General features: G+C 37.6%; 1 protein-coding gene across 2 annotated transcripts in view; it reads right to left on the reverse strand.

The window, feature by feature from the left end:
- Positions 1-11,856, reverse strand: part of LOC150098012 (NSFL1 cofactor p47-like) — a 108,949-nt gene extending 97,093 nt beyond the window's left edge. Inside the window, exons 1-2 of one of the 2 annotated variants that reach the window (XM_090406238.1) lie at positions 11,616-11,856; positions 1,259-1,362 (exon numbers count right to left, since the gene is read on the reverse strand). In XM_090406238.1, the coding sequence (XP_090262364.1) occupies positions 1,259-1,362; positions 11,616-11,720 (209 nt within the window). In that variant the 5' untranslated portion in view covers positions 11,721-11,856. The remainder of the gene's footprint in view (positions 1-1,258; positions 1,363-11,615) is intronic. The other variant, XM_090406237.1, reaches the window with a different exon arrangement.
- Positions 11,857-14,733: the final 2,877 nt, after the last annotated feature.

Raw genomic sequence — 14,733 nt, forward strand, 5'->3', positions numbered from 1 at the left:
GGAACACTGTTATGCAAATTGGAGCAGATAGGAATTGAATACTAAATTGGTGATATGGATAGGAGAATGGCTCAGGAAGAGATACCAGAAGGTGGTGTATGGAGGAGCAGAGTCCAGGATGAGGCAGGTGATCAGTGGTGTGCCTCAGGGCTCTGTGCTTGGGCCATTGTTGTTTAATTTGTATATAAATGATATAGGAAATGGCTTAAAGGAAGATATTCAGTTGTTTGCTGATGATGCAAAGTTGGGTAGCGCAATAAAAAATCAAGCTGATTTGAAAGTTTTCAGGATGATTTAAATAAGCTGGTAGAATGGGAAAAGGTTAATGGATGTCAGTTCAATGTGGAAAAGTGTAAAGTTATGCATTTTGGGATTAAAAGATTACCAGCTGTGTACTACATTGATGGAACAGTACTCCAAGAGATTGATGAGGCTAAGGACTTAGGGGTGTTGGTAGATAGGGAGATGAAGTTCAGGGGACACATTGCTAAGGTGTCCAAGATTACACATAGGATTACTTGGTTGTTGAGGCACACACACTGACATCCAGAGATAAAGAGGTTATTATTCCCCTTTATAAAGCGTTGATACTTCCACATTTGGATTACTGTGCTCAGGTCTGGTCACCTGGATTCCTTGGAGATGAGGAGGCTGTGGAGAGGGTTCAGAAGAGTGACTAAGTTGGTGAGTGATGTACATTGATAGATTGAGAGCTTGTGGATTGCAGAGGTTGGTTGATAGGCAGAGAAGAGGGGGTATGATAGAAAGATTTAAATTACTGAAAGGTTTTTATAGGATTGATGCAGGGAAAATGTTTCAGCTGTGTGATAGTGAGGGAAGAACAAGAGTTCATCCCTGGAAATTAAAGAAGAGTGTGGTTAACAAGGGTGTAAGAACAAGGTTTTTGCCTAGAGGGTAGTGAATGAGTGGAATTCATTGCCTTACTTAGTTGTGAGTTCTTCGTCTGTAAATGAATTCAAGAAGAGATATGACATATTGTTTTGCTAGTTTGGATCTCCTGCGATGAGTCTACTGACTCCATGGAGATACCCGTAATAATAGTAATAGTAATGATAATTATTTTTTCTTTAATATCAGCCCCACACACAAGGTCCAAAGACCTATGACACAAGAGTGAAATGTGTGCACGCGATATGCACACATTGTTGTAACTTTCAATACTATTAATTAGAGAGTTAACAAATAACAGCATTCACAAATGAAGCCATATGCTAAAATGATTATATGTGAAACATACCTTGAGGGAGATGGCTTAGATATACCTTGTTCTTGTACCTGAGAAGAATTATTTTGTTCATCGTTATCTTCATCAGTTTCTTCAAAAAAACTTGAGAGAGCCAACTAAGCAAATGAAAGATTTTTAACATTATAAATTTTCAGACATAAATGTATGGTAAATGGTGGCAAAATAACAGGTATTAAAATTGAATGAACTGCAATCAACAGCATATTTTATGGTGGTATTCAGTTTTAAATGAATTAAATTTTTTTTGACTCATTTCCATTGATATTTCAATGACAAAGCTCTGCAGATAACAATCTTTCTGTATCTTCCATACATCTAATATTACTTATGTTAATTTCCCTTTTAAGAATTTATTTTCCTATTTAAACAACTAGATCTATACACAATGGCCTTCAAGTAGATTAAACCCATCAGCAGTGGAGAAAATATTTTCTTCTATTACTTGCCAATATGGCTTGAAACTTTTTACTTCCTCTCTACTATCACTAGTTTTAATCCTAAAACAGAGCATTTCATAGGTTGTTGTCTCTCTCAACGAGAAATGATTCTTAAAAGAATACGTGTCCAAAGGGAATAATATTAGTGCTATTATCTTCTCAATGTTGCATGCTTCTCAACAGAGTGAAACAATTCTAAAATAAGATAACATTAATGTTCCAATTAATCTAAGATTTTTTGAGAAGGGGGGACCTAGGAATCAGATTTTGTGCTCTCTGAGACAATTCAAAATAGTCTTAGCTTGTCCAAAGAGATGTACATCATAATTGTGGATTATAATAGCAAATGAGTTGATGCATAGGTTATGCAGGAGGAATAACATGGAGTTTGTGGAGGTGTGGGGTGAGTTTGATGGAACAAAGGATTTATACAGGAAGGATGGTTTGCATCTGAATGGATTTGGTGCTCCGAGTCTGGAAAAATTGTTAAATAAAGTGAAAGGGGATGTGCAAAATCAGGGAAACTAGGGCTTTTATGAGGAAGTGAAGCTGCTGAGTAGGCACACAGATATCAATGAGGCAGTTGAGTGTAAGAATGTGCATAAAATGCTTAAAGTCAGTGCTGCTGATAACAAACCAGAATGGGATAGTTAGTATAAATTGTCAGAATAGTGATGGGCTTAAGGGGCTTTTACATTTTATGTACACTAATGCCAGGAGCATTAGGAACAACAGGGAGGAGTTTTTGGCATTGGTTAGATCATCCTAGTCAAAGGTTATTGGCATTAGTGAGACAAGGCTAACAGAAGATGATATATAGTTAGTGGAATAGAATTATATTATTATTATTATGTGACACCTCCAGGGAGTCCAAAGACTCATCAAGGGAAGGCACCTACTCTACAACTCTATCTCCACCACTCAATCCATCAACTACAACGAACCACAACTACACCACCGCCATCTACCACCCACCAGCACTAGTATTTTCACAGACAATCACAAACATCCATGCCCACAGAGGGATTTGAACCTGCAGCCCTTTGGTTGGAGAGCAGATACGCTAACCACTTGGTCAACCAGGCCGGCAATGTGAAGGGTATAATGTGTTCAGGGAGGAGAGAGAGAGAGGGGAGGAGTATTACTAATGATAGCTGGTGAACTGCAAACAAACAGAGTAGAAGCTCAACTGAAGAACAGGGGAAATAGCACATTTGAGACCATCTGGAGCGAGATAGTGGCCAGCAGAACAAAATATACAGTTAGATGCTTTTATAGACAAGGGGATGAAAAGGATGACGGGAGACAGTATGCATCAACAAATAAGCTCAATGAGGTAATTATAATGGGGAATTCAACTATAGGAATATATATTGGAAGGAGGAGAGGATGCATGGGAAAAAAATGACTAGATCTAGTAATTCCATCAAAGAATTTGTCTATAATCAATATGGCCACGTTGCCACCAACTGGTGAGAGTGATCATATGGTCATGACCTGGAAGGTGGCTAAATGTGTGGAATTTTCAGTTAAGAGTAGATGTGAAATTACAGGGTTGGTAAGTATGGCAAGCTTAGGAGATTGCTTGGATCAGTGCCATGGCATGAGAAACTGCAAGGACTTGATGTTGATAGTGCATGGGAAGTGGTAAAAGAATGTTTGAGGGAAGTAATAGTAGGCTGCATACCTAGTCAGGAGAATAAATCAAGTGGAAGTTAAACGGATAAATATCATCATTAAGCTGGAGCTACCAAAAAAAAAGTAAAATTTGTAAAGCAAATTCAAGGAGAAAGATGACAAGCAGGCACATAAGCAGCACAAAACACAGGCCAGAAGAGCAACCAGTGTGGCAAGAAAGGCAGAAAAGGGGAGATTTGTATGTCTCAGTCATACAAATCATCCCTTTTCTGTCAACCAATTTGTGTAACCCACAAATCTTCAGCCTATCCTCAAAAGGTTCATTCCATACACTTTCTACCATCTTGGTCACTCACCTATAGACCTCTCAACCTCCTTACTGTTAAGAAACCTAGCTGATCAGATCTGCATGCACTAGTCAAGGTGAGTTCTTATTAAGGCTCAATAAGGAGGTATAATAACCTGCTTGTCTCTACTCACCAGTGTATTCTTCAGTGATGAGTTGCTTTAGCCAATTTTGAAATGTGACCTCTAATATTCCCAAATCTCTGGCTTCATCAATTTCCGGGAGTACAGTTCCATCAATGTGGTACACAGCTGGTAATCTTTTCATCCCAAAATGCGTAACTTCACACTTTGCTGATATCCATTCTCCTTTGCCCAGACTGCTAGTCTGTCCAAATCCTGCAAAATTTTAACATCATATGTACTAATTATCATCTGTACTGAACATTTTCTCTCAGAGCTTTTCCTGTATCATTATTGTACAAATTAAATAGTAGTGGCCCAAGAATAGAGCTGTGCAGCATGCCACTAGTTACAGCCCACCTTCTGGACTCTACTCCTGAATAAACTACTCTCTGATATCTTTCAATCAACCATCCTCTTACACCTCATCATCTCCATATCTTTCCACATGTACTGCAGTTTATTGATTAGAATTCTGTGGTATCCTGACAAAGGCTTTTGCAAAGTCCAGCAGTATAACTGTAAGCAAATTACTGAGGCATGACCTATCCTTCACAAAACCATGTCATTCCCATACAGTATCCCATTTCTGTCTATCCATTCCTGTATTTTGCTGTTGACCAACTTCTCCAGTACCTTGACAACTCCTGATATGCTGATCAGTCAGTAATTTGTTACATCAGTCTTGGAGCCTCCTTTATGCAATTGAACTATTATAAGAAAAAATTTTTACAAGATTAATACAGAGTAAATTTTTTTTTTGAACAGGTCTGGTGGTATGAGAAATAGGGGCATTCTTGGAAACTGAGCAAGAGTGTTAGAACTAGATATTTTGCTTGGAGAGTGGTGAATGGGTGGAATAGGTTGCCAGTCTGCTGTAGGTGCCACAACTGTGAATGAGTTCAAAGGAAAGTACGACAGATACAAGTCTATGGACTCCATGGATTCACCATAATAATAATAATAATATTTAACACATAAAAAAATAAAAAAACTCAAATGTTTTCAAGAGCCATTATTTCTATAAATTGAAATTTATGGAAATAACAGATATTCTAAACCAGGGGTTCCCAACCCTATGCCCGCGGGCACCATGGTGCCCATCGACCAATTTGTGTGTGCCCGCCGCTGTTCAACCGTGTGCCGTATAGTTTGAAATAATCACGCAACAATTCATGACATGCTATATGATGCATGCGTTAATGACACATGACGAATATTAAACGAATACAATGTAAAGTAGACGTGCATTCGAAGTTGTTCATTCCAGTTTAAGAACTGGAATATCATCATATTCTCCTAATTATGATGCACTGGCCAATGAAATATATAATGCAAACTTTTAAGTAATAAAACATTTGATTATAATGTAAACTTTGTATGTATTCATTTAACAAAAGAATTCAAAAAATTTGCTTGAAAAAATAGATGGTGCCCGTTAACCCTACCGGTAATTTAGAATGTGTTCTAGGAAACATAAAGGTTAGGAATCCCTGTTCTAAACGTTTGAGTTTTTTTTTGGTCTGTGTTAAATATCTTCATGAAGATGCTGTCAGCCATAAAGACAGCGAAACATGCCAGACAAGCATTCAGTTTTAATGAATTAAGTCTCCAAGTCAAATCTAGTTAATCATTAATAGTTTTTTCATTCATAGAAGTAGACATAATTCATTAGTTAAAAATGTTGAAGCAATGCAGAAGTCATATTTTCCCATATACAAATAGTGAAATTTTGTATCACATTATTATAATAATGTGATACAACTGGATCTGCAAAAGTTGTAGGAACTTTTTTCAGTTATAAAATATATTTTTTATCTGCATACATATAATAGCTTTATAAATGACTTCTGCATTGCTTCAACATTTTTAAGTAATGAATTATGTATACTTCTATGAATGAAAAAAACTATGAATGATTAACTAGATTTGACTCGGAAACTTAATTTTCAGTCAAGTGTAAGCAAAAAAAAAAAAAAAGTTTGCATGCAAAGTATCTTAGTGACTAGTCTACTTGTATACAGTGGCTGTTGACATATTGCTATGTATTATGGGAAAGTTCACTAATCAGACTGATTTCACTTATGAGTAAAGAAATGGTCTCCAAAAAACTAGACGGTCTTTCAGATTCAGTCTTTCAATGAATGACCGAAAAGGATCACTAACTTATTACTACTTATTATAATATGGATCACTCCAGGATACTGAGCTATGGTTTTGCCAAACAATACCCGCAAAAGCCTTGGCTTCACCAAGTGACAAGTATTGTTTGGCAAAACCATAGCTGAGTATCCTGGAGTGATCCATATTATAATAAGTGATAATAAGTTACTGATCCTTTTTGGTCATTCATTGAAATTGAGTGATCTGAAAGACCCATCTAGTTTTTTGAAGACTGATGTGATTTTCCATATACAGACCACAAGTAGTGGTCTGGAAGATATACAGCAGCCCAAATTCACTTCAGTGAAAACTACGTCCATGGAAAATCACATCAATGAGAGCCAAACCTAGGGAGACACTCTGCACAGTAAGCAAGATGCAACCATATAATAGCTTTATAAAGAGAGATGATAATAATAACTCTCTCTACCTTTACTTTTCAATGTGTTCGACAACCAAGTAATCCTATGAATGCCTTGGAAACTTTTTTGTCAACTTTTGCAATATGCCTTCTGAACTTCAGTACTGTGTCCACAATAACCTCCAGATAACTAACCTCATCAATTTCATGCAATCCAGTACCATTAATGTAATATGCAGTATGTAATCTTTTCATCCCAAAGTGCATAATCTTAGATTCCGCTATATTAAACTGATCACCATTACCCTTTATCCACACTGCCAATTTTTTATATCAACTCGTAGGATCTTTACATTGCCTTTATTATTATTACTCTCCTAAGCAGTTTGTATCATCCACAAACAAATGAATACCTCCTACATTAAATTATGTCCTATATCACTAATACACAAATTAAGTAGTAGTGTCCCTAGTATAGTGCACTGGGAACTTCACAAGTTACTTATTCTCCTGAATTCAACTTCACCACATTACTTTCTGGTGTCTGTATATAAGCCATTTGCAAAATCCAGCAGGATTATGATATAGCCAGTTCACTTATCCAATTTACATATATAACTCTGACACAGGAGTTGTGCTTGAAAGATTTTCTATTCACTATAACATTTATTTCTCAAGTGGAGTTGAGAAAATTACTGAACCTATTTACAGGTGCTGCTGTAGCTGTAGCACAACAAAATTCTTTATCATATTGTGATACCTCTCTGCAGTAACTGAGCAGGTCACAGGACCCCTGACTGTGAATGATTTTGTGGGGAGATGATGCTCACTTTTGTCTGAAACGAGCTGTGAATACCCATAAATGCCAAGTATGGGTTAAGCAAAATTTGCATAAATCCAACAAATTCCTTTCCATTCACCCAAGTTACATCTTGTGCAAGTTTGCAGTGTTGTTTATCATAGAACCATTCTTCTTTGAGGACATTTGCCAGTCAGGGGTCCTGTGACCTGCTCAGTTACTGCAGAGAGGTATCACAATATGATAAAGAATTTTGTTGTGCTACAGCTACAGCAGCACCTGTAAATAGGTTCAGTAATTTTATGCAGGATTGGGCTCCTTCACACATTGGTTGATCCTTAGAGGAAGTTATTCGGGAACATTTCTTGGAAGCCCGAGTAATCAGCCATGCGTTTCCCACTGTATGACTACCTCATTCACCTGATCTGACCCACTGTGACTTCTCAAAGACAGGATTTATTAGGTTCATCTTGATAACTTGCCAGTGCTGAAAGACAGCATAATGCAGTTACAGCAGCACCTATGCATGAATTCAATCATTTTCATGCAGGATGGGACCCCTCCACACATCAGTTGATCTGTACAGGAAGTTCTTGAGAACATTTCATGGAATCCAGAGTGATCAGCAATGTGTCTCTTTATCATCTGCTGTCATCATCAGCTGTGACAGAAGTCACAGGGATCAGATCAGGTAAACTGATCTGATCCCTGTGACTTCTGTTTCTGGGGATTTCTCAAAGACAGGTTTGATTGGGATCATCCTGATAACTTGCCAGCACTGAAAGACAGCATAATGCACAACATCAGTCCCAACCAGATGCATTCTGTCAGTGAACACACTATGCAAAGGATACAGTTTATGGCATACACTAAAGGCATCACATTGAACAGTAGAGCCTGTGAATGCATAACGAAAGTGAATAAAAATGTGCTATGCTTGTATCACTTTTCTCCTTCTTTCACACACAGAAAAATGACTACATCTACATTTGTTACATGATACAACACCCCTGGTAGTAAATTTTGGAACTACTTTTTTTCTCTCAAATATCACTTCTGCATGATGCACAATGTAGTCTTGCAAAGTTTCTCATCATTTGGTTCAGGGGTGGTGCTCTACAAGGCCTTAAAAAGTTATATTGTTATTTCATCATCCTGTATTTTCAGGTAAGATAGGAAGAAAGGATGGGTGGGTGGGGGATACTAATGATGATGACAGCAGATGAACTGCTGCCAAAAAGAGTAGGAGACAGGTGTGCAGATAGCAGTTCCTTCATGAATTCCTCTTCCCCCACAGACAAAATATGCAGTTGACTGCTGTATTAGCCTGTGGGGAAGAGGAATTCCATAGATGATATGGATGGCAAATAATTAGCACAGGTAAAGTAATTATTATATGGAACTACAAGGCAGGTGATCATAATAAGCTTAGGAAACAACTTGAAGCAGCACCATGGCATAAAATCTGCATGGAAAGAATGTTAGTGGTGCAGGGGGGGGAATAGTCAAGGTGTAACTGAAGGAAGCAATATTTGACAATACCCAAGGTCAGAAGGATAAATCAGGTAAGAATCAGATAGATCAGTAGTATCATTAAGCATGAACTGCAACAATGTTGTATTTGACATATAAGGAGGAGGGTATTCAGCATGCTCATGAAAATAACAAGGATCATGCAAGAAAGGAGGCCAGCATGGTAAGGAAGGCAAAATCAGATTATGAGAAGAAATGGGCTGAGCAGGCCAAAGGAAATCCCAAAGAGTTATTTCATTAATGGACAAGCAAGGGGAATACTGACTATGGAAGAGTAATTTGAATAAGTACTGATGGCAGCGAGGCGAAAGAGGCAGATGAAACAGTTTAGTTACTGAGCGACTACTTTGCAAGGGAATATCATTCAAGTAAGGGTTTTGCTATGACAGGGACTGATGTGAGAATAGAGATTGATGCACTATAAATACTTAAGATATTGCAAAAGCTAACTGAAAACAGCGCTGTGAGATTAGATAGGATATAAGCTCACATTTTATGAGAATGTACAAAGGAATAGGCAGTGCCTCTAACTAGGCTATTTAACTTAAGACCAGGCCCTGGTAAAAGTCCTAAAGGGAGTAGAAGGATGGCAAGATTATTCCTTTGTATAAAGAAGACTCTAAAACTGTGATAGCATACTACAGACCAATCAGTATCTTATCTCAAGAGTAGTTTTCAAAGTATTGGAAAAGTTGGTCAAAGAGAGAATCATGAATAGGTGGATAAGAATGTGATACTCTAAGAGGGGCAGTAGCTGATTTTTTTGTTAAGAAGGAATGCAACAAAGTCAGGCTTAATTTACACACTAGCAAAACAAAGTGATGGCTTTTGGCAATTTAGATGACTATATGACAGAGGCAATAAAACAGAGATCACTGAAAGTTATTTACTGGGTGACTACTTTGCAAGGGTATATCATTCAAGTAAGACAGGGGTCCAGAAGGAGAAATGATTGTAAATATGAAGATGTGAAGATTAAAAGAAGGATAGTCATGGGGGAAAAAAACTATGTTAAACCTGATAAAAATTATGAAAGATAGATGTGCGAGTATGACCATGAAAGTTAGAATTGTCAAAACAATGGTATTTCCAGCAGTAATGTATGGATGTGAAAGTGGGATTATTAAGAAAGACAACATATTGATGTACTTGAATTATGGGCATGAAGGAGACTATTAAGAATCCCATGGACTGCAAGAATGAAATGATTTTAAAGAGTATAACAACAGAATGTTTCTTGGAGGCAATGATCACTAAACAGAAGTTAATGTGCTTTGGACATATTATGTGAGCAGATGAATCACTGGAAAAGGCAGTTATGTTGGGGAAGACCGAGGACATGAGAAGGAGAGGAAGACTGCAAAATAGATGGAGAACAACATAAAGGAATTTAGCAACTTAAAAATGCTGAAAGAAAAAACAAAAGGCTGAGTTAGATGGAGAGCCTTTGTTCACAAGATCACCAAGAGTCGAAAACAACTGAATGGCACATGACAACATGAGGGCAGCATGGCTCCATGAAAGTGAAGTCATGCCTTATTAATTTACTAACTTTTTATAAAGTGACAGCTCAGCTGGATAAAGGGAATGGCTACATGATTATACTGCTGGATTTTACAAAGACATTTGACAGGATACTACATATAACTGTTATGCAAACTGGAACAAATGGGGAAGGATATGAAACGAGTGATATGGATATGAGGGTGGTTGATGGACATATATCAAAGAGTAGCATATGGAGGAGCAGACAGTAAGAGAAAGCAGGTGATTAGCGATGTGCTGCAAGGCTATGTGATTGGGCCACTACCATTTAATATTTAATTTGTACATAAATGATATAAGAAATAAACTGAAGGGAAGTATTTAGTTGTTTGCTGATGATTAAAATTGGATATGGTAATAAATCAAGATAATGTAGAGAGCTTACAGACTGATTTAAACAGGCTGACAGTATGTGGAAAAATGAATGGGTATCAGTTTAATGTGAAAATGTGTAAAGTCATCCATTTTGAGATAAAAAGATTACAAGCTGTGTACCACACTGAAAGAACTAAACTCCAGGAAACTGATGAAGCTTGGTGTGGTAGTAGATACAGAATTGAAGTTCAGAAGGCATATTGCTAAGGTTGCCCAGGTAGCTCATAGGATACTTGGGTACTGAAGAACACAATAACAAGCAGGGATAATGAGGTTATCATTCTGCTTTGTAAAGCCTTGATACATTCACATCTAGATTCATATGCTCAGGTCTGGTCATCTGAGTTTCTTGAGGAAGACAAAGTAGCAGAGATGATCTAAAGATGAATGAAGATGGTGAGTGATCTGTGGTGAGCAGAAAGAGGGTATATAATAGAAACATTCAAATTACTTAAAGGGTAAGTAACTTAAATTAAAAGGACTGATGCACAAAAAATAACTGTACGTGGCTATAAGGGAGGAACAAGAGGAAACTGTCATCCGTGGAAACTGAGTAAGGTTGCCAAGTCAGATGTAAGCACTTAGTCAGTAGGCTCAAGGATACTGTGTAAATAGTTTGGTCTCCCAAGGTGAGTCATCTGACTCTCTGAAGGTGCCCATGCAATAATAGTAATAATATATTATTTCCATGAGGGACACTGAAAAAAGTGTCCCTCTGTCTTGTTGGTGTGTTTTATTATTGGTCATGAGGTGGGTTCACAATGCTCTTGCTTACTTTAGACCGTTCCTAAACTGTCATTATCAACGCATTGTACTTATTCACCGCTAACTATGAGGAAAACTGCTCGCTGACTTGTATTCCTGCTAATTTTCACTGATGGCATCATGAAAACGTCATGTGATTAATGTACACGATATGCTATACCATATCTCGCCATTCTATTGCTATCCACAAAGCTCAACGATCCACATATAAAACAATTTTAAATATTCAAAAATAGTGTTTATTACAGACACAAACACACTTACGTCTAAAGACCATCCTGCAGATTCTAAATAACTTTGCGCTCTCCGAGGTTCTACACCACTTACTTTACAAAATTCATCAATTAAATATTGTTGATTTTCTGACATTTTTAATATATATATATATATATATATATATATATATATATATATAACTATGTAAACTTATCACGAACACAGGAGAACACGTACTACGAGGTGCTACAAACTAAAACGAACGCCATAAGTCATTAGTCTGGAAAGGTAAAATTATAACAGGTATTGTATTAAAATAAATAAATAAATATTAAAATACACGCATCGATTCTCAAAAGTCTAATTCACTCGTACATATATTCATCTATTTCAGAGAATTCTGCCGAGTAAAAATACCAGGAATTTTATTAATTTTTTTTTTTTTTTGAACATTAACGATACCATTCACGGAAAACATCTGCGAAGAGACTAAAAGTTTGTATTACTCCAAATACCTTGTATTTGAACCAGAAAAGTAAATAATAATGAATAAACAATTAGATACAAAAATTAATAAACTTTAATAAAAGAATTGCCATTTTAAATAATGACGTAATACAATGATTAATAATAATCATAATAATATTTCTTAAAAATTTAAGACAAATGGCCTGTTATTGCCTAGAAACTTGGCCTCAAGCTTAATTCAAGTCTGATCAGCTACCCAGCTCGCGAGAGCTAACGTAATATGTCGCTCCATAAAAAATTTACCAAGATTCTACGTCCCACTGTACACGCACTTTGCACTACTGAAGACGACGGTGCATGTTGGTTCGGGTAATATGGGACTTCCACATTGAGGTTCTACCATGAAATCCCATGAAAGACACCACAATCTTTGTATGCAGATTCGTGTTCCAGTCGATGCCTGGATATCTACATTCTTTTTACATATTATCCTTCATAGTACCATACGGTTCACGTTCGGTGAATGTGGCATGTTGTTCACTGCGGATAGCAATTGCAGTTAATCCCTACACTTCCATCTCGGTATGATATCACCGACTGTTAAACTAGGATGGTCGAATTTGTCAAAGAGATAGTCTTGACACAGGATGTTCCAAAAACACTGCAGCTGTGTCTGGATCAATTAGCTGCGAGAAGGTGATTGACGGAGTCTGAGAAACGCATTGTTATCGGATGTCATATTGTAGTCCTATCTGTTTGGCAAACTGTTGACAAATTGAGCCGTCCCATGTCAATCAGTAATATTAATCAACCTACCCAAACTAATCAGTGATATCAGACAGAGATGGAAGTGAGGGAGTCAACTGCAAGTGCTACCCACAGTGAAAGAATCACCACACTCACAAAACGTGATCTTAGGGTGCTACGAAGGATAATACACTAGTGTCAAAACCCGAAGGGCGAACACTACTTCTGAAGATAACAACCGCAAATTCAGATTAATTAGCTTGTGACAATTTGTATAATTAACCATTTCGAGTAAAAAGCTGGTATACATTGAAATTTTCGAATCGTGCGCAAAAGGGTTATGTGGTATCATTCTATAGGACAAAAGGCAAAATACTGCGCTAAACGAATTGTGTTTGAAGGAAGATCCTTTCATGAGGTAATAAATTTGCAAACTTCGATGTCTTGTAATGTCTCAGAGACATATCGCCTCCATAGCGCAATTGAAAGAACGATGGTACATTGCACCCTTCGATTGGAAGAGGCCTAAATTCGATTCTCGTCGCGACGGGAGGAATCTTTATCTGGACGATTTCAAACGAGGGTGAGTTAGCCAATGTCATATGGAGGTAGCAGGGTTTTTTCTCCCGGAAACTCTGGTTTTTCATCCCACATACAGACAAATCGGCCCTTCAGAACACACGCAATTTACAGACAAAAAATACTAGTTGTGGTGATGGTGGAGATATGCGATAGATGGCGTTGATGGAAGTGATTCGTAGTAGAAGTTCGGTGTAGTGGTTGAGAGAGTTGTAGGTGTCCTCCCACAAAGAGTCTTCGGACTCCTTGGAGGTTCAGGAAAATAATAATAATAATAATATCTAGAAGATTTCACGCTGGAAATAATTATTGGAAAGTTGAGGAAGGTAGCAGAATTATTGACATTGCCAGAGAGTTTGGAATATCACACAGCTTGTACCCAGGCTTTGGGCAACCTTTCAAACCAGTGTGTTCCAGACGTTTGCTAAGAGTTCACCATCATTCAAACAAGGAGCATGAAGACAATTTTGGCTATAATCGCAAAACGTAATCGACTCACTACAGCAGATCGGCCTACAAGTTGGCTCCCTTCAAGCACAGGTACACAGACATTTCAACGAACTGTGGAAGGACGCCTGCGGCAAGTAGGCCAATACGCCCGAAGATCTGTACTTGCGTCCCTTTATACACAGCTCATCGTATAGCACATTTTCAATGCTGTTATATCCATAAAAATTGGACAACACACCAATACGCTGATATGCTATTTACACAAGAGTGTCGTTTTAGAACGGTCTCCAATTTTAGACGACATTTGATTTGACATAAAAATTGTAAAAATTGTACTGCTTACCATCGCGAGAATTCTTGAAAGGGATAGATACGGTGGTGCCGCGTTCATGGTGTGGGGAGGCATTATGCTTAATGGATGTCCCAAGCAACAACTGCTGGAAAAAGGGTCATGGTTAACCATTGGAACTGTAGTTCTAGAAATCATTTATATGGATGACAGTAACATACTACATCATACACATGTAGTGGAGATACTTCCAGAGACCGAGGATATTAATCGCATCGACTGGCAAGAATACTCCTCAAATATCAACCCCATAGAATACGTTTGGGATGCAATGTGGATTGCGTCCCATTGCTTCTCGCAATGGGACAAAGTGTTTCTCACAATTTCCTTCCAGAAAATGAACAAGGCCTTGTCATTGCACTGAAGGAGGAGTGGGCGAGTTTTCCTGGAGAACTCTTGAATTACTTGGTGCTAAGCATAATACCCCACTGTGTGGGCTACATCGCAGTTCACGGTGAACATGTTCCATAATGTATTGTGTCTCTGCATAATTTTCTGTAAGCACTCAACATTAATTCGTTAATTACGTCCTTAGGAAATTTGCAAGCTTTGTCAAAACCTACTGCAATTTAA

Source organism: Typopeltis vanoorti, chromosome 16, assembly GCF_054136105.1.
Source record: "Typopeltis vanoorti isolate ZY-2024b chromosome 16, IOZ_Tvanoo_1.0, whole genome shotgun sequence".
NCBI classification, from domain to species: domain Eukaryota; kingdom Metazoa; phylum Arthropoda; class Arachnida; order Uropygi; family Thelyphonidae; genus Typopeltis; species Typopeltis vanoorti.